A 17,717-nucleotide genomic window follows, 5' to 3' on the forward strand; every position below is an offset into this window, starting at 1 on the left:
TTTTCAACCCCAAACCCCTTCCAGTTTCATTTGTCTTTTCATGCTTGTTTTTTGTTGTTGTGTTAGTGCAATACCCAGAACTGCATCCTTTTAGATTTAACACTAAGAGTAAAATAATTTAATTCCATATTCATCCTAATAATTTACTTTATAGTACTGGCCTCTTTCAAGTCAGCAAATATTAATTAAGCATTTTCTAAGTACAGAGCAAAAAGACAAATGAGACACAGACTCTGCCCTCACAGATTTTAAATTCTAACAGGATTGATCCTAATTCCAGACCTCCTTTCACATATTTTTCCTAAGAGCCCAAAGTCTGTTGTTTTAGTAACATAGTTTCTTTTTCTTTTTAAAATTTAACTCAAATAAATTATATGCTAATTGTCTGAAAGTCTGTGCATTAAAAATAATGTGGGTATGTGATACTTTGATATGGTAGTTTTGAGGGAGCTCTTTTTAGGGTCATTTAGATATAGCTTATATAGAAACCATTAAGTATACAAGTAATGTGCAAGCCAGACCTCCTTACCCTCTCACTAATCTTCCCACCACTGGGGTGTAAATCCTGAATTAGGTGGGGGTCAGGAAAGAGTAGGGGGTGAGAGATGAAACCAAGGTGTAGAATGAAATAAGGGTGAAGGATGGAAGTACAATTGGGTATGTCTGTTACAGCAAATACTTAGTAATAACCAGTAGTAATTCTGCTTTTGTGAAACAATTAAATGTATTGCTTTATTTCAGTGAATACCACCATCTCCAGATGGTTTTGAGAATGTTAAATAAAACTAGTTTCAGCATATATCCATCCCTCAGGCGTACTTCTATTAACATTTCTCATCAAAAGAAATGTTGGTTTATTTCTTTGTTTTCTGTCTCTATTATCCATGGAAAAGTCATCCCATAATTTATCTGCTCCATTTGTTTTTAGACTAGAATCAAGTGTGAGAATCCTCTCTACCCACTTATTCAAACCTTCACCCAGTTCTTTAGATTCTTGCTTCACAAGATTACCTTCCTCGAGTATTATTGTGATCTGATCATTTCTCTTCCCAAAAGCCCAGAATCGCTTCCACTTGCTTCTCGGGTCAAAGTAAAATTATTGATTAGAACTTGAGTCCTGTAACAGTACTTGACTTATTGAGTTCTCATAACTAATTTCCTGATCCACCACTCAACCACAATTTGTACTTTATGCCCAGGCCAGGGAAATTTATTTTACCTTCCCCTTGACACCCTTCATTGTCTCTCACTGAATCACCACATATGCTATTCTTTTCATTTGATCCATTGCAACTCAGTTAGGTCTCTTTTAAATTTTGGGGTCTTGCTAAAGACTTAGTGAAGCCGTACTAACGCAGTTATGATCCTTTGTCATGGTATTAACTGAAAGAACATAAACAAATCATTTAGTTTCTCAGAGGCTCAGTTACTTCATCTGTAGAAAGGGAATATTATCTGTCTCTTGGGATTTTGTAAGGATTAAATAAAATAATAAATATGTAACAACACATCTTTGCCCAGCAGCCACGCTAACCTTCTCTGTATCATTCCAGGTTTCGTATATGTGCTGCCGAAGCCGCAGCACTGTGACAATACATCTGTTTATCTCATAAAATAAGGCGCCTGGTACTTCTGACCCCATCACATAGGAGGTGCTCACGGAATATTAATTCCTTTCATTTTCCTTCCTCTCATCTTTATTTTTCTTAATGTTCCTGTACACCTAGTTCTTATCTATATATCTGAGGATGACTATCATATAGCTTAGTATTGGCTAGTCCTTTCTATTACTTTGTAAGTTATTAGAGATTAGGAGTCTTTTTTTTCCCCCTCTTCTCTTGTTTCAAAATTTCACATAGTGGGCATTTGAATTCATGGTACCCCTTTTGTTAATTGACAAAGCCTTAACTCGTATTCCTTATAAGTAATTATTAGTATTCCTTAAGATGCTTCATTTTGGTTAGGCGTATTTGGATGTTTTTAGGTTAGTGGGGTTTATAAACGTAATCTCAATTTTGAAATAATGACACTAATATTTCAGTCATTGTACTTTGTACCTATCATCCGCCTATAGTAATTTCCAACACATCATTTTCTTATCTATGAACTTTCTTCTATCATCAGGATCTAATTCTGTCTGCAAAAACTATTTGTAAACATGTATGGTTTTTAAATAATTGCCTAGATCACTGTATCATCTACGTCTGGTGCTTAGTGGATATCATATGCCTAATATACCACTCCTTTTGATTCTACAACAGAAATTGCTTCACATTTTAACACTTCTGTAAATAAGATATACATAAATACCACAATTGATGGTATTTTAAAACACCTTTCTTAGCACATACAGTAATGATGTCTATTATAACCAGTGGCATTTTAGGTTTGATGAAATGTTGTAGGTACTCAGTAAAGGCTAGATACCATGAATTGAAGTCATACTTGGTCCTGCTATATGCCCATCAGCTACTGAAGTGTGTAGTACTCCTGTAACTGAAGAAACCAGTTCATTCTCAATTTGGTTTTCCCCTTCAAAGGTACAAATTTTCAAAATTTTCCATCTGTAAGATACACCATTTGTCTTGACTTTTCCTTTCCTTTCTTCATTTGTCATGTTAGCTATCAATAAGACCGTGTTCACCTTCCTCGGTGTTTTCATAATCACATGGATACAAACAGGAATTTCCTAGGAATTTTGTTTAGTGCGTTAACATCAGCCAGGCTATGGAGTTTGCTCTGTCCTGGGTGTGGTGAAGCCTCATTAATGAGCCTAAAAGAACAGTTTCCCTGTCTTTTCTGGGACCCAGTTCCAGTTTCTCTTAATGTTTCAAAAAAACTAGTGATCTCTGTAAAATCACTGGCCTCTTCAAAATCAAATGGATATGATGTACCCTAGTGAAAAGAGCTTATAGTGTAGAGTCAGATAGATGTGGATTTGAATCTTAGCCCTACCATTTACGTGTTCCAAGAGTGACCTTTACTAAATTCTCTTACTCACTACTCTAGGCTCCTGCTACTGGTGCTGTTATGTTAGCCACCATTACCATGTTCACTGTAAGGAGCTGTTCCAGACAAGCCTCTGAAATCTAACCTAGTCCTGCCATGCAACTAAAATGCTGCCACCCAACGGAAATGGTGCGTCTTCTGAGAATCCGAGGCTCTTAGAGAAGAACAAGAGGAAAGTAAAAAGATCATAAAGATGATGTATCCATTTGCCTTTTTAAAAAAAACATTACAAACTCTCTTAAGGGCCGTGATAGCTTTGAGTTGCATTCCTATAAGGGGATATAAATAATCAGATGAATTCTTATTTTTTTCTTTATTGAAAAAAGTAAAAATTTATTCTTAATCTTTTTTTTTTTTTTTTTGCTTTAGAATGTAATTAAAAGGCAGTGAGGCTGGCCTTGATACAAAGTGCACAGATGCAGTTCTACAGAAAATGTGTCTTTGGCAGATGAGATTCTTCCTATGAATGTTCTGTTTATTGCTACCATAAATATTCTATTGTCAAAACATGACTTGCTGTTTATTAGTAGCACTGACAGGAAGACTCCTATTAATGGCAGCATTCTTATTACCCATAGACGCTGTCACTTTTAACTTTGCAATTCCAAGAGAATTGTATTTGGTAATTACTTAAGATATTTCTTAGTTTATTGATCCCCACCCCTGTGTAAATGAGTGAAGATTGAGTGGCAGTTCTTCTGCTCAGTGATTTATACTGGGGGAAAAAAATCATCAAATCTCATCTTTGTACACAGGGAAAGACCTCCCGCCTACCAGCCCTGATCTTGTTCCCCTTCAGCCTGCCAGAAAAACACAGTGCATGAGCACCCACTGAGAGCAGTGCACTGAGGAAAATGCATTGGTGTGGCCCCTGCCCTTAGAAAGCTTACAGTCTTAATATGGGGGTGAGCCAAATACACATGCTTAACATGCAACTGGAATTGTTGCTTTAGAGTCAGAGGGACTTGAATCTGAATTTTACTGCTTGTCTTTTGGAAAGTTTTATTGAATTTTTTTGAATTTGTTTCCTCATCAGAAAAACAGAAGTGATACTGCCTATCCCTTGGGCTTGTGAGAATTAACCCTGCAAGTAGCAAACATTCTGTACATGTTAATTCTCTGCATCTTTGTGTCTTCCTCCCTGACTTATAATTGGCAAAGACATTTGCCTCATCTGATCCTCACAACAATCCTGTAGCTTGGGTATCACCCTCATTTGTTGGAGAGGGAAACTAAGGCCCAGAGTAGCTGAGTATGGCACTCAGACTCATCCAGCTGATTGAATGGTGTAGTCAAGCCAAAAGCCCAGCTTTTCTGACTCGTGTTCAATGTTTTTTCCTGATCTTTTACACCGACACCTGAATGACTAAGTAAGAGAAGAGGGTGTTTGTATACTCAATAGATGTTCTTAGCAACACATCAGCCCTTCTTTGGTGGCAGCATTAACGAGAAATTATTTAGGTCTTGTGCTAATGTTTATGATTTCTCAACTTTATTCTCATTCTGAATTGAACTGTTCAGGTGATAATGTGGTACATACAAAGAACATGGCCTCTGTAGTCAAACCTCAGTTCAAATCTCAACACTGTCAGTCCATAGCTGTGTAATCTTGGGTAAGTAACTTAATTTCTCTGAACTCGGTTTTTTAATCTATGGATTAGAAAAAAATAGTATTTAACAGGGTAATTGTGAAGATTAGGTGAATGAACAAATATGAAATGTCTTAAACCTAGTAGGTACTTGAGAAATATTAGGTCATTTAAACCTGTCCTTCAACACTTGATGACATGCAGTCGGCTACGTCTTTCTAACTGTATTCTGATCTTCTTCATCTAAAGCAGAATTTCCTTAGATTTCTACTAACTGGGCTCATTGTTTCTTAGAATTGAATAATTTTCTCTTTCTGGATACTCTATTATGAGTCTTTTATAATTATTTTTTATGAAATAATATTAAGTGAAAAGAAGTGCTCGAGTTATATCCAAAATGTAAAAAGGGTCAGTTTTAATTTTCTACTATCAAGGCTTTAATAGTAAAGAAGTTTTTGTCTTAATTATAAAATTCATTTTTCCTTTCCATAACTAGAATATGTATAAGATAGGAAAAGTAATTGCACTGGTTAATAATGGATTATCATTCTTAACAGAATGAAAGACACTTCTGTAGGAATACTCTTTAGAAATAATATCGATTCTTCATAAATAGAAATTGATGCCATTACAGTTCAGGGTTATTTTGTGATTTATTATCTATTGATAAAACAATTATATTTCTCCAGATTCCTTAACTTCTTTTACCTATATCCTTTTAAAAAAACTTGTGAAGATAGATGCCGTGAAATTCATGCTAAAAAACCACACAGTAAGTCTTACTTCTTTTCATTCATGACTAGAATTTTCTGGATAGCTTAGGTAAAGCGTTAGTAACTTTGGATGCTCTTCTGCTTTCATTAGAGTGAACATTTTCCCTTCCTTGGAATCAGTGACAGTTACAGTCTCAATGACTTCAGGTGCCGAACCACTTTCTACACCGCCCTCACTCGCCTTCTGATGGTAGATCTAGGTAAGGTGAAGAATTGATTCTTAACTTGATTAATAAGGGTTCAGCAATATACTTGAGCAGTTAAAGGAGCAGACTACTAGTGAGTACCATATTTAAGTTACTAGAATTTGCCCTCTTTGACAGTTTTCTGCAACTCCCTATGATTTGGGAATCAGAGCCAAAAGACAAATCTTTGTACTTAAAGTGGTATTTTTCACTTCGAATAGAACCTGCATTAATTCTTTGCCTCAGGATTTGTTTTCTGGGTATCCTTTGATCCATAAATTTTACTGCTATGAATCTAGGAGTAGTCTTCAATAGAGAAAAGCTTTACACATAAAGATTTTCTTTGTAATGACATTTAATCTAGCGAGAAACTGGAAATGATGTAAATATCCGGCAATAGGGAATTGTAAAGTTAAAGCACATCTACTTACTTGATGGAGTAGTCTGTCGTCATTAAAATCAGGATTTGAAGACAGTGCAATACATGACATTTTATAATATTAAGTGAAAAAGCTAGCTGTTAAACTGTGCAAATGATATGAGCATGCCTGGGGTGTGGGTGGGGAATGCATCCAAAAAAGACTTAAATGAAATTCTTTAAAAATGTTAAATGTTGTTTTGTGGTAGTGACTTTTTCTCATTTTTGATTATTGGAAATTTTCTTAAGGGGGTACTTTTATAATGGGAAAAAATATAACTTCTTTAAAAATTTTTCCATTGAAAAGCTGAAGTTAGCTAGACATATCCACAGGTAGACAGTACCTGAGGATGGGCACTTAAGCCTCTTTGTGGTGACCATATTATGCTGGGTTCCCATTTTCCCCCCATGTTTGAATACTGCAGGTTAAATTAATCAGTTTATAGACACAAGAAAGAGTTCAATCAATGACGATATCATCCTTAGAGAATATAATACTGATGATACTTTTTTCATCCTTTCTCTTGCAATGTATTGATTGATCCATCAACTTAAATATGAATTTTTTAAAAGCATGATCATACAAAAGGAAAAAGGTTAATTTTCTTTTGCACATAAAAGACATTGCTCCTTGTAATAGAAAGGTGACTAAACCACCCTCTGTTCCACATCTGTATTATTTTCATGCATTTCAACAGAATAAATTACCAGAGAGACAAACAGCCAAAAGTTGAGAGAAATGCATCTAGAATGATTAAGGAGCTTGGTGGGATTGATTTCTAAAGAAAGATTAAAAGAACCATGTATGTATAACTTGGCTAAGTGACAACTAGGGCTTGAGGCAAAGAGAACTGTCTATAAATATTTGAAGAGTGTAAACCAGGCATGCAAAACCCAATCATCTGCTACCTTAGGCAAGTGGGAGATCTGAGTGACAGCTTTGCATACTGCACCCTGGTCTGTATTACCTCTTGGCTGCTGCAGTGAGAGAAGAGGAGCGGCCTGACTCTTTGTCACTGTCCTCAGTAATCACTGAGAGAACACACTGTGCTGGGAGCTCTGAGGGCAGGACAGAAACCAGCCAGGCATCCAGGCCCCTGCCCTCAAGGAGCTTGCCCTCTTGCTTCCCTCCCAGTTGTCCAAGCATTAACGAAGAGTTGTCTAGACCTTTGTCTAGACTGAATTTATTTCCTAAAGCCTTAAAAATGCTCCTTACATGACCCTGTCAGACAGTGAAAGAAGTGGGGAGACCAAAGTTAAAGAGAACTAAGTGGAGCAGATTTCCTGGAAATAGGTTCATGTCACACACATTTTCAGGACCTGGAAATGGAGTGGGTCAAGATCCTTTCCCATATAGTCATCATAGACAAAAGAACCTTCCATAAATCCATGGTAGCTTAAACAACAGCACAGCACTACCAGTATTGACAGCATGCCCACACTTACCATTGTGATGATAGCTGGGAGTCATGACGGTGCCCAGAAAGACCCTGCATTACACGCGGCCACTTTGAAGACTCCTTTTACGTAGTCTCGCTTAATGTAAACTATGAGGTATGAGAAGCCCAAGTAAAATATCTAAATTTGAATAACTGAAAAAGGATTTTACTAGGTTTCTCAGGGTTAGATTCCTTTGAATTACTTAACCCATAACAATATATAGTGTAAATTCTTTTAGTTCACGGTTTTTTCAAAATGGTAAATATCCACTATGTTGCAAATACGTTTTAGATAGCTTGGGAGGAATAGAAACTGACTATGTGGAAGTGCCTGGTACGTGGTAGGTGCTCAGTACAAGGAAATTGAATCTGGGTATAGATAAAGTTAGAAACAGTGGCAACTACAGTCATGGAACTTTAACATTGTTTGAAAAGAAAGTCTTTATTTATTAGTGGTTTTCACTTTTTGAAATAATTAAATGTATATTACAAGCATCAAGGGACGATTTGTGGTATATATTAGCAGAGCTTCTATTTCTTGTTAAGAACCAGAGTTGCTCTTCTTCCCCAAAATACATTGAGCTCCTTCAGGGCATGGACTTTGCCTTTTTCATGTTTTCTAGCACCAATCTCCATATTGCTACATTGTAGGTGCTCAGTAAATATTTAGTGAATGAATGACACATAAGTATGTTGCAACCAAGATGCCATCATCATGGTTCCTGGAATCAGCAATTCCTTCCAGGTTCTTTCTGGGAGTAGCTTTGATCATTGACCTCTCCAAGACAAAACAAATCAAGTGGCTGACTACTTTCACAAGTGATCAGCTACACTTGGCCACTCTTGTGCTCAATTAATCGCTTGTTGCTCTCTGTTCAAAGTGTTATTACTTTATAGATGATCATTTGTTGAGTGTTGCTGAACACAGTTTTATTATTTGAAGCCTTGTCTCACAAACTAGGTTGACTGGAACGTAGCTGCCAGAGTTCCTGTATGTGTGGCTTTATAGTTTTCTATTGTGTATTCATTGTCATGGAAACAAAGAAAAAAGAGATGGTGCTGTTGTCAAAAGAAGCACAGATCCATGTATTAAATGCAAGAAGTAAAAATATTAGGTAATGAGAATTCTTCTCAAAGAAAAATTAGAGAAGAACTTCTTGTATCACTGATTTTTTTTTTTTTTTGGTCAAAAATCAAATAGAAGAAACACCCGAGCAACCTGCTTGTGAAGCATGAGATGTAATTCTTGGACTGAAATATAAAGCATATTCTAATTGAATCCAACAAACTAAACGGAGTATGTTGTGTATGAACCATACCTGCACATTGGAGTGATTAGAAAAGGGGAAAGAAATTGGGTGTCACATTAATTGGTGTTTACTTTGAAATGCATTTTGGTTTCTAGTCAATTATTTGTACTTTGTATGAATTTAATTAGATGCTATGTGCCCCAGGTTGTATTTCAGATGAAAATGGGGGTTTTTTGGCAATAAACCGTTGTACCATTTTATCAAATTGCTCCTTGGCTACACTAGATGAAATGTTCACTTGTATAAAGAACAGAATTGAAAGCATTTCATCATCAGAATGATGGTATTTAATGTTGGCAATGTATTTCTATATTCTAAGAAATTATAAAAATTAATGCAAAAACTCTCTTCACAAGATAACATACATACAGAAGAAAATGGGTGGCCATCCATATGTGCACGCATGTTAGCCCTTCCAAGAATCACTTAAAGTTCCCTAGGTTATTTTTAAATTAACTTTGTCAATCTAATAAACTAAAGGAAAGATAATATTACCCAAGCCAGTAAATGGAGACCCTCCAGGGAGCTGTTCAGTATAAAATACTTGAATAAATAAAACCTTCTATTTTGTTTAATTTGAATAGAGGTGAATTCAGTTGACAAATATTGGAGAAGAACTACAACAATGCTCTTTGTTTTGTGGAGTACTGAATATTATTCATTGCAAATTAAGTTTTTACCAACCACAAACTTAGAATTACTCAGTGTCACTAAAATTGTTTTTCCTTGGTGTCCCTAACAGTTGCTTTTCTTGGCCTTTTTATGATTGCACCTTATCTTGAACTACCCAGATGAGAAGCATGTTGCTAGGATCTGAGTGAGCAGTGTTTTCCTCAGATACTCAGACTCTAAGAAAAAGCCCTATCTTGTAATGATCAAGGGAATGTTAATATTAAAATGTTATTTATAGACATTAAGAGATATTTTCTCTTTAGGGAGGAGCGTGCTATAATATTTACCTACCTTTGTGGCTTTTAATAGATAATTGGCACCTGAAGATATCCCTAGCTTAAATTTGAGGAATTTTGAAGAAAAAGTAAATGACTTGAATAAAAAGGGAAGAGTATTCTAGAAATAGCTACTAATGATAAAAGTAAAAATATACAGAGGAAGGAAACTTTCCTTTTCTCTATTAATAACAACTAACATTTGTTTATAAATTTATAGTCTGCAAACCACTCTCACATTATTCTATTTGATCCTCACAATAGCCCACGTGAAATAGGTATTATTGCATTGCTTATCTGTTAGAAAGGTGAGGTTCAGAGAGACTACATGACTTGCCCAAGGTCAGTCATATAACCTGTAGCCCTGTAACCACACATTCACTTGTACTACACTATTACTTCACCTTTTTATATTCTCAATCAATTAGGAAAGGTAACTCTTTTTTCTTTTTTATTTGAACTGTTGGGACTGAATGATTGATTTGAGGCTTGAGGGCAGTGAGAAGAAGGGAGAAGGGATTACTTTCCAAGCTTCTATCAAATAACCAGATAGATTCATGTTTATTATTTGCCCTACATAGGTATATAATGGTTCTCTGGTCAGTGAAAGTCAAATGTAGTTTTTTAAAATTTGTCCTCATGTCCTAATAATTGGCCAAAGCATAATTATCCTCATGGATAAAAAGAAACAGAGGTAGATGTCCCAGAAGGGTTTAGCAAGTGAGAAGCTTGATCAGAAATAACTAATGTTCTGATAGGAAGAATACATCAATATATCACCGGTGTCCATGACTTGGCAGAGACTATCTGGAAAATAGACATGGGGGGCGGGGGGACTGGGCAATAAGGGGTAAAGAAGCAGCTGGAAATACTTAGAATCTATAATGAGATAATTAAGACTAATTAGCCGGCCCTGTAGGCAGAAAGCAGCCCATTAAGTCCAGATCCAGTTTTAATAACTTACCTGGTTTTGAGGGTAGAGAGTCCAGAGCACCTCAGGGAATGAGATGCTTCAGGGATGAAACTTTTAGGGTAGGTTTCCTAGAAAAGGAGTACAAGGGTCTGCAATGGGCAGTGTATTTTTCTTTTGAGAAGTATAATAAACATTCTGGTTCCCTAGAGAGAGGAATTAAAGGGAGCCTCAATTTTCTCATCTATGAAATGGAGATGTCTAACGTAAAGAATTGTTACGTGCTTTAAATAAGATAAAGAGGTGTGAAAAGGCCTGGAACAATTCCTATCACGAAACAAGTACTCAGTATATATTAATTAAGACAGAAATATTTATTGGATGTACAATCAGGGGCACTGACTGACACCAGGACCTCAAAATGAGGCAAGTTCAGTACCTATAATGCAGTTACTCTGCCTTCAGCACTTGGGCTCTTATTTTCCTACAGAAGCGGGAGCTGATGACATTTCCTGACAGGTCCTACAATAGCCTGCCCTCCCTGAAGCCCCAGTCCTATCACAGCCAGCTACACCTCCTAGGCTGTGTAGGGAGAAACTGAAAGGAAAACCAAATTTGGGCCCCAGTTAGCTCTGGCTAGGCACCTTTCTCAAGACTTATTCTAATAGAACTGGAGACGTGCTATCCTAATGAAGCACTGGGGAACAGCAGATGATGTGGGCCTAGGCCTGCAAAAGTCACTGGCTCTTTTGATAGGACCCAATGATGCTTGGTTTTAAATAGATTATTTTCCTCACTCATCTGCCTCTGTATCTTCTTATTTATCTCCCCTCTTAATTCTCCATAGTTTGGAATAGAGAGCTTCATAGCATTAGATGTGACCTTTACTAAGGTATTATTACTAATATTACTAATGTTACTAATATTAGTAATATTACTAATTACTAATATTAGTTTCCTATTACTCCCATTACAAATTACTGCAAATTGAATGGCTCAAATATTACAGATTTGTTATTTTACAGTTCTGGAGGTCAGAAGTCCAAAATGGGGTCTCAGTGGGCTAAAATCAAGGTGTCAGCAAGGCAGCGTTCCTTTCTGGGGCTCTGCAGAAGAATCTATTCCCTTACCTTTTGCAGCTTAGATGCCACCTGCTTTCCTTGGCTCATGGCCCCCTTTCTCCAGCAACATCTGGTCAAAACCTTTTACTGCCATCTCCCTGGTTTTCCCCGTCTACTTTTCTCTAACACTTTCAAGGACCTTTGTGATTACCTTGGACCCATCTGGATAACCCAGAATAATCTTCTATTTTGAAGATGATTAACAACCTCAATTCCCCTTTGCTTGTAACCTAACATATTCACAGATTCCAAGGATTAGGACATGAGCATCTTCGAGGGGCCGTTATTCAGCCTACCATACTAACCTGTCACTAATACCAAAGTATTTCACACAGTAGTTATCATATAATAAATCCTCAGTAACCGTTGGCTACCATCATTTATTATTATGATAATTATTTGTACTATTAACTTCTCCTTGACTACTGCCCCAAATCCCCAGTAATCCAACCTCTATATGCATTTGAATTTGAGGAAATGAGAAGTTTCACTGTTCGGTATACTTTTAAAGGTGGAGAGAATTTTGTTGATGGTGGTTTTTTGTTGTTTGGGGTTGGGTTTTTTATTTTTATTTATTTATTTATTTATTGAGATTCACATGCCATAACATTCACCCTGTTAGACTATAAGTTCAGTGGTATTTAGTACATTCACAATATTCACAAGGCTGTACGACCATCACCATTATCTAATTCCAGAATATTTTCATCACCCCAGAAAGAAATCCTGTATCTTAAAGTAGTCATTCCTTATTTCCCCTGCCCCTGGCTCCTGGTAACCACTAACCTACTTCCTGTCTCTATGAATTTGCCCATTCTAGAAGTTTCATATAAATGAACTCATGTAATATGTGGCCCTTGTGTCTGTCTTCTTTCACGTAGCATAATGTTTTCAAGGCTTATTCATAGTTTAGCATGTCTTGGTACTCGGTTCATTTTTATGGCTGACTAATATTCCATTGTATGACTATACCACATTTTGTTTGAACAGTTGGGTTTTCACCTTTTGGCTTTTAGGATAATGCTGGTATGAACATCTGTATGTAAGTTTTTGTGTGAACATACCCTTTGAATTCTCTCAGGTGTATACCTCGGAGTAAAATTGGTTAATCAAATAGCAGTTCTGTGTTTAACTTTTTGATTAATTGCCAAACTGTTTTCTACAGTGGCTGCATCATATGATATTGGCTGCACCATTTTACATTCCCACCACTCAGGGTCTTAAATTATATAAAATAACAAATGAAGCGTCTTAAAAATAACATATCTGAGAGCCAATATACTAAAAAGGTTACTGTTAGTATTTTATTTTATTTTTTAAGATTTTATTTATTTATTTGACACAAGGGGTGGGGAGAGCAAGCACAAGCAGGGGGAGCAGCAGAGGGAGAGGGAGAGGCAGACTCCCCGCTGAGCAGGGAGCCCGGTGTGGGACTCGATTCCAGGACCCTGGGATCATGACCTGAGCTGAACGCAGATGCTTAACCGACTGAGCCACCCAGGTGCCTCTCTGTTAGTATTTTAATGTGACTTCTCTGAAGGAAAAAAAAATTGAAACTCCTAAAATGAATAACTTTCTGTTGAATCAGATCCTCAGAAATCCAGTAGAGGGGATTAGATTTGGGTTTTACCGAAAAGCTGAAGAATTTATCATTTTTATTATGCATAACTAAGAACTTAAACAATGTTATGTTATTATTTTTCCTGATGCCAATGAAAATATTAGTCTGTAAATTGGCACTTCACCTTCAAATCATACTGGCTTCTGGGCTCTGGTCAGAAAAAAAATGAGCAGCTTCAATTATTATTCATAAAATGATCATATACATTTGGCGTATTAAATATATGACTGCATACTTGAATATGAAGTTGTAAAAGAGTGAACTTGTGTTTTTCTCCTTTCCTGTCAGAAGCAGTAATTGATACCTCTAAGAGTAATACAAATAAGGAAAAAAATCTCTAATAAATGTTGTATAGAGTTTGTTTGCATGACATAAACAAAAATGACCAGTTTTCCAACTTAGATAATACAACGTATCACTTTGCAATAAGAGAGGAACAGTGCTAACTGAAACATAAACATTTTTGTGGAAATAATGCACCAGTGTATCATATTTGCCTATCTTAAACTCAAATGATTGTTGAGGAATCCCTTTCTCCCTACCAGAACCGATGTGATTGTTCTGCACCCTCTTCTTTTTTTTTTTTTAAGATTTTATTTATTTACTTGACAGAGAGAGAGATAGCGAGAGCAGTAACACAAGCAAGCAGAGGGAGAGGGAGACACAGGCTTCCCGCTGAGCAGGGAGCCCGATGTGGGGCTCGATCCCAGGACCCTGAGATCATGACCTGAGCTGAAGGCAGCCACTTAACCGACTGAGCCACCCAGCCACCCCTCTTCACCCTCTTCTAACTTCATGCAGCTCTAAACTCAAGATTCTGTAACCCTGACTTCAGTGCCTACCTCTGATACCGTCCACCCCTGTAAAGACAGGGGAAAGAACATGAGCTGGAGGTAAAGCCGATGGAATTGGGGATCCAAGTCCACTGACATTTACCAGCCCAGGGTTGTTGGGCAAACGATTTAACCCCTTTGAGCCTCTCTGTTCGCATGTAAAATGAAGGAAATCATCATACAACTCCATAGGATTGTTGAGACCGTTAATGATTTGCAGCAGTGCTTGGAACCTAGGAACAGCTACATTGGTGTCTGTTAAGTAAATCAAGTATTAAACTCATTGCCTTCACATAATAAGCACTCAGGAAATAACTACTGTTCTGTTATTCAGTCACTACACAACTATTTCTTGAATGCCAGACCCTATTCTAGGCACTGGGGATGTAGTCGTGATCAAAACAGATGAAGTTCCTGCATCAAGGAGCTTACATTCTATTAGGGAAGACCATGAATACATATGTGAATATACAGCACGGTCACAGTAAGTCCCATAAGAAAAATAAAGTAGATTATGGGAGTAGAAAATGGGTGGGGGTCGGGGCAAGTTTTACAGTAATGTTTTAGGTAGAGAGGTCAGGGAAGGCCTCTCTGAGGATATGACATTAAAGTAGAATTGCTGTTCACATTCCTTTCTTTAGTATTTGCTCTTTGACTTCTCCCTGCACATGTTGGTGGCTTGTCTTCTGTGCCTTGATTTTCCCATACCTCAAACTTTGATTGAGGAAAGAGATGAGTCAGGAAGTTTTTTGATCTCTAGCTCCGTGTATTAAGTGAAGGGTTGAGTGGTAAAGTCCTGAATTTATCTTTGTTCTGATTAAATATCTTTATCTTGGGAAAGCTTTGCTCCCAAAGGAAGGGTATTGGGGGACAACCTGGTGGTCACGCTTTATTTGAACACCGTAATCACCTCTCTAGGTCCATATAAAGCTTAAAACAACAAAAATGTTAATGGCTCTCATTTATCCAAAACCAGAATGCTAACAAGTAGCAGAGCCAGGATTTGAGCTTAGAACCTTCAAAGCGTCCACTCTTTCCTGTACCCTTATCTGCCTACAGTGATTGTTACCACTGTTCTCATGAATAATTCCGTATTTAGAAGATACGTTATCTTAGGAGAGTAAGAATACATCATTTAAATATAATGTGTATATATATTATATATTTAAGGATTTGGTAATGTCTACTTCAATTAGCTATTGTATTATTCATATCAGGTATTAAGAAAATAAGGGATTTTTTTAAATTCACCTTTATTTTCATTCAAATACAGTATTTCCCTGATACATGCCAGGCACTGTTCTAGGTGCCAATACTATATAATGCTAGCAGCACCCTACTATTTATTGAGCATCTTCTATTTTTCATGTGTTAAAACATTAAATATTCACAAAGATAGGTATTTTTATCCTTATTTTGTAGATGAGAAAACTGAGACTCAGGGTAATTAGTGAATATCCGAAGTTAAGCAGTAAGGGGTGGAGCCAGACACTGGTTCTGTTTATTGCTGAGCTTTACCTGCCTACATCATTCTCCTTCACTGAGAAATGCAAAGATACAGTCTCAGCTCTCCAGAAGCACGGGCAAAGATACTATCAGTGTAGGCTGACAAATCTAATAATTTACATACACACGTTATAAATTTTATTTTATTTAATCCCCACAGTAATCCTCATCAAATGGTGGTAGTGGGGGAATGATGTTAGGCATTATTATTACTGTTATTAGCTATATGCCTAAATATCTACAAATTCGAGGCAGACTGATCGATGTTACCTATTGTCAAGAGTAGACAAAATGCTGTGGCATCCCACAGGGAGAAGGGGGATTGCTTGTGGGGGGCCTTAGGGAGTACTTGCAGGCGAGCTTAGCTCAGATTGGGAGAGCTGCTGTTTCACCTGGGCTTGGAAAAGGAAGACCTTCTGTAAAGGTCTCTAATGTTATCACCAGCTGACAGAGGATATAGCTAAGAGGAATAGCTTGGTCGCATAGCCAGTTGACAGAGCAGGGATTACAATCTGGTCTGCTTCACCCTTCACTTAGAGATCTGACCCTTGTTTAGAACAGCATACCAGGAAAGTCTCATTGACCTTTTGATATCTCTTTGTGAACAAAGCTAAGTCCTTGATTCTTGTGGACTCTGGAAATAAAGTGCATAAGGTTAAAGGGGAAAGAGAAGTAACAAAAGATGAGGGTCAGCCAGATCAGCCACTCCATAAGAGGCTAAAGATCCTGATTGTGCCATTGACCTTCTGTGTTATCTGTAGAATGATGTACAGACCAGTGTTTCTCAAATATTTGCATACATCTGAATCACCTGAAGGGCTTCTTAAAACAAATTTCTAGACCCACACCCCCAGGGTCTCTGATTCAGTAGCTCTGGGATGGAACCCAGGAATTTACACCTGGTAAGTTCCCTAGTGATGCTGATGCTGCTGTGTCAAGGACCAAACTTGAGAATCACTGATCTCTCCTCTGAGATCTTGTTTCCTCTCTAATGCTCTATTTAAAAAGTGATAGCATCGAAATCAGGAGGTCTGGACCATATAGGGTCACTTCCTAAGTATGCTACTTTGAGCAGGTCACTTAACCTTCTTCTGCCTGTTTCTTCATCAGTAAAGTGGGGGGCTCACAATTCCTGTGGCATTGGATGAAGGAAAGAATCAACTCTCTCATTTAAAAGAAACATCTTGGGGCGCCTGGGTGGCTCAGTCGGTTAAAGCATCTGCCTTCAGCTCAGGTCATGATCCCAGGGTCCTGGGATCAAGCCCCACATCAGGCTTCACCCTTTTAAAAAAATTAAAGAAAAGAAACCCCTTGGGATGCCTGGGTGGCTCAGCTGGTTGAGCATCCAACTCTTGATTTCAGCTCAGCTCATGATCTTGGGGTTATGAGATGGAGCACCGCATCGGGATCCACATGCTCAGTGTGGAGTCTGCTTGAGATTCTCTCCCTCTCCCTCTGCCCCTCCCCCTGCTCACTCTATAAATAAATAAACAAACAAACAAATAAATAAAATCTTAAAAAAAAAAAAGAAACCCCTTATGAAAAGAATACTATATAACTTGTCAGTTGTGTAGCCAGGATACGGAAGCAACCTAAGTGTCTATGGATAAGGAAGATGTGGTACGTGCGCGCACACACACACACTGAAATATTGCATAGCCATAAAAAAGGATGAGATCTTGCCATTTGCGACATGAATGGACTTAGAGGTATTATGCTAAGTGAAATAAGTCAGACAGAAAAACAATACCATATGATTTTACTCAGGTGGAATGTAAAAAAAATGAATAAACCAAAAGCAGGATCAGACTATAAATACCAAGAACAAACTGATGGTTGCCAGAGGGAAGGGAGGTGAGGGGATGGGCAAAACGGGTGAAGGGGAGTGGGAGATACAGGCTTTCAGTTATGGAGTGAGTGAGTCAGGGGAATAAAAGGCATAGCATAGGGAGTGTAGTCAATGATACTGTAATGGCATTGTGTGGTGACGGATTGTAGCTACAGTTGTGGGGAGCAGAGCATAACTATAGAGAAGCTGAATCACTATGTTGTATAC

The 17,717-nt window shown here is 37.5% G+C and overlaps 1 protein-coding gene and 1 non-coding gene across 9 annotated transcripts in view; one reads left to right on the forward strand and one right to left on the reverse strand.

The window, feature by feature from the left end:
- Window positions 1-17,717, forward strand: part of RANBP17 (RAN binding protein 17) — a 310,785-nt gene that overhangs the window by 229,017 nt on the left and 64,051 nt on the right. For all 8 annotated transcript variants that reach the window (XR_014146975.1, XM_081826302.1, XM_081826303.1 and 5 more), the window contains 2 exons: window positions 5,307-5,370; window positions 5,463-5,571. Coding sequence is in view for 7 of the 8 variants with exons in the window: in XM_081826302.1 (XP_081682428.1) it covers window positions 5,307-5,370; window positions 5,463-5,571 (173 nt within the window). In the remaining variant the exon portion in view is untranslated. The remainder of the gene's footprint in view (window positions 1-5,306; window positions 5,371-5,462; window positions 5,572-17,717) is intronic.
- Window positions 1,483-1,585, reverse strand: LOC115941623 (U6 spliceosomal RNA). The gene has a single exon (XR_004076359.1). It is a non-coding gene; the product is annotated as a U6 spliceosomal RNA (small nuclear RNA).

This window comes from Leptonychotes weddellii, chromosome 7 (genome assembly GCF_054177405.1).
Source record: "Leptonychotes weddellii isolate Sample4059 chromosome 7, ASM5417740v2, whole genome shotgun sequence".
Lineage (NCBI taxonomy): Eukaryota > Metazoa > Chordata > Mammalia > Carnivora > Phocidae > Leptonychotes > Leptonychotes weddellii.